Below are 2254 nucleotides of genomic sequence, written 5' to 3' on the forward strand. Positions count from 1 at the left end.
TAAAATTGAAATGTAGGCATATTTGATCCTTTGGAGTGGTTCTCCCAGAAAAGACAGAAAACCAACAGCTTGTGGAAAGATTCCGTGTGAATCACCCAGTTTTACTTTATGTGGAAACCTTACCATAACCACTGATATAGTACTACTGCCTCATTTCTACTTCAAAGAAGGAAGGTCAGAGGCTAAATGACTCAACATCATGCAGACATAAAGAACAGAAGTCACACAAAGGACATCAAGACATCCTCAACTCAGATACTGCAGCTTCAAACGCCTTAAATCCCTACCACATTACAATGTCATGATCTAGTCTCTACCTATGACTTATCTGTAACTTAAGAAAAACAGATTTTTTATGGCCTATTGGTGAGATAAAGTCATTGTAAAGATACAGTGCATTGTTAGGAATATAGTGTCTAAAACTAGATCACCTAGATTCAAATTCTGGCTCTACTTCTAATAATCTGTGTGATCTCTTTCAAGACTCAATGCTTTGAATTCCTAGGAAATAATAATGGTACCCATTTCTAACAGTCCAAGACTGAATGAGTGAACAACTGTGAAGTATTTTATGTAGTTTGGACACATATTTTCTTCCATTCAAGTATGTGTAGCCATGCTGTAGGTCATGGCTCTTGTGTTATGACGTGGAATGTGACAGCCAGGCAGGCAGCTTGCCAAGGCATTGCCTCTGTATAGCAGCTTTCACATCTTTATTCCGCAGGCTGTAAATCAGAGGATTCAGCATGGGGATGACCACAGTGTAGAAGACTGACACAATCTTGTTTTGTTCCATGGAATTCCGAGAACTCGGCTGAGCATACATGAAGGTGACAGTAGCATAGTAGAGACAGATAATGGTGAGGTGGGAGGCACAGGTGGAGAATGCCTTGCTCTGGGCCTCCAGGGAGTGCATTCTGCAGATGGTCACCAGGATGTAGATGTAGGAGACCAGTATAATGGTTATGGTGATGAAGATCAGCAGGGCAGAAGAAGAGAAGACAATGGTCTCAACTCCAGTAGTGTCTGCACAGGCAAGATGGAGCACAGGGGGGATATCACAGAAATAGTGATTAATCACATTGTGGCAACAGTAGGGCAAATTGAAGATATATCCGGTCAACAAAGCAGAATTAGCAACAGAAGTAGTATAGGTGGCCACCACCAGGAGGACGCACACAGGCTGGGACATAATGGTATGGTAGAGGAGAGGATGGCAGATGGCGGCAAATCGGTCATAGGCCATGACAGCTAGGAGCAGACACTCTGCAGTACCATGCAGAGTCATGAGGGCCATCTGGACCATACAACCTGTATAGGAGATGGCCTGGCGAGAGGTGAGGAAGCTTTCCAGCAGCCTAGGAGTGTTCACTGTAGAAAAACAAGAGTCTATGAAGGAAAGGACACTCAGGAAGAAGTACATGGGTGTGTGGAACTGTGGGCTACTGTGGATCAGGGTGATCATGCCCAGGTTGCCTGTGAGGGTAGCTAAGTAGATGAGCAGGAAGAGGAGAAAGAGGGTGCCCTTAAGCCAATCCTGTTCTGCCAGCCCCAGCAGGAGGAAGTGGGTGACTCGGGTGCAGTTCTTCATCATGGTGAGCACTGTAGAGAGATCAAATAAGACATATTTTTTACTCTAGAGTCAGATCCAGAGTTAGAGCCCAAACCCTTTCAATGTCCCCAGAATGCATGGTACCAGGGGAGGGGGAGGGGGGGTTAGAGCATGAATTGAACAATTGCTGTAAGCCATATATTATTGAATTCCCTCAACAACTACTTAAGTGTTGTACTTTCTGATCGAAACGTTTTGTCCATTTGTTTTTAGTGAGATTATCAACTTTCTGAAGTTCTGAGCGCTAGCATATAAGGAAAGTGGGAATGATATGAGTACTATGTAGTGAGAATCATTTTCTGTCTTCAAAGTTCTTGCTCTATGGGGAATTGTTATCTGTAATGGGTGTGGGAGGGAATGAATCAATGGGTCTATTTAAGACATATTTGGGAACAAGTAATTCAACAGTGTCCTCCAAGAGACCAGCAACACCAACACTCAGATACTTCCTGTGACTCAAGCAGTTCTCCCAGTGTTGTGGGTCAAATTGCATCTACCAAAAAAGGTGTGTGTAGTCCTAACTTCTTATGAATATAATCTTATTGGAAATGAGGTCTTTGACAATGGACATCAACTGAAGATAAGGTCATACTTGATCGTGGAGGGGGTTACCCCGACATAGTGTCATAAGAAGATAGAGGT

At 43.4% G+C, this 2254-nt stretch overlaps 1 protein-coding gene across 1 annotated transcript; it reads right to left on the reverse strand.

Annotated features, from left to right (window-relative positions):
- Positions 1–640: 640 nt before the first annotated feature.
- LOC125362577 (olfactory receptor 476-like) lies at positions 641–1594 on the reverse strand. The gene is made up of 2 exons (XM_048361398.1): positions 1035–1594; positions 641–953 (listed from the first exon to the last, which is right to left on the reverse strand). The coding sequence occupies exons 1-2, from the start codon at positions 1592–1594 to the stop codon at positions 641–643; spliced, it is 873 nt and encodes a 290-aa protein (XP_048217355.1).
- Positions 1595–2254: the final 660 nt, after the last annotated feature.

The sequence above is a fragment of the Perognathus longimembris genome, chromosome 13 (genome assembly GCF_023159225.1).
Source record: "Perognathus longimembris pacificus isolate PPM17 chromosome 13, ASM2315922v1, whole genome shotgun sequence".
Taxonomy (NCBI): Eukaryota; Metazoa; Chordata; class Mammalia; order Rodentia; family Heteromyidae; genus Perognathus; species Perognathus longimembris.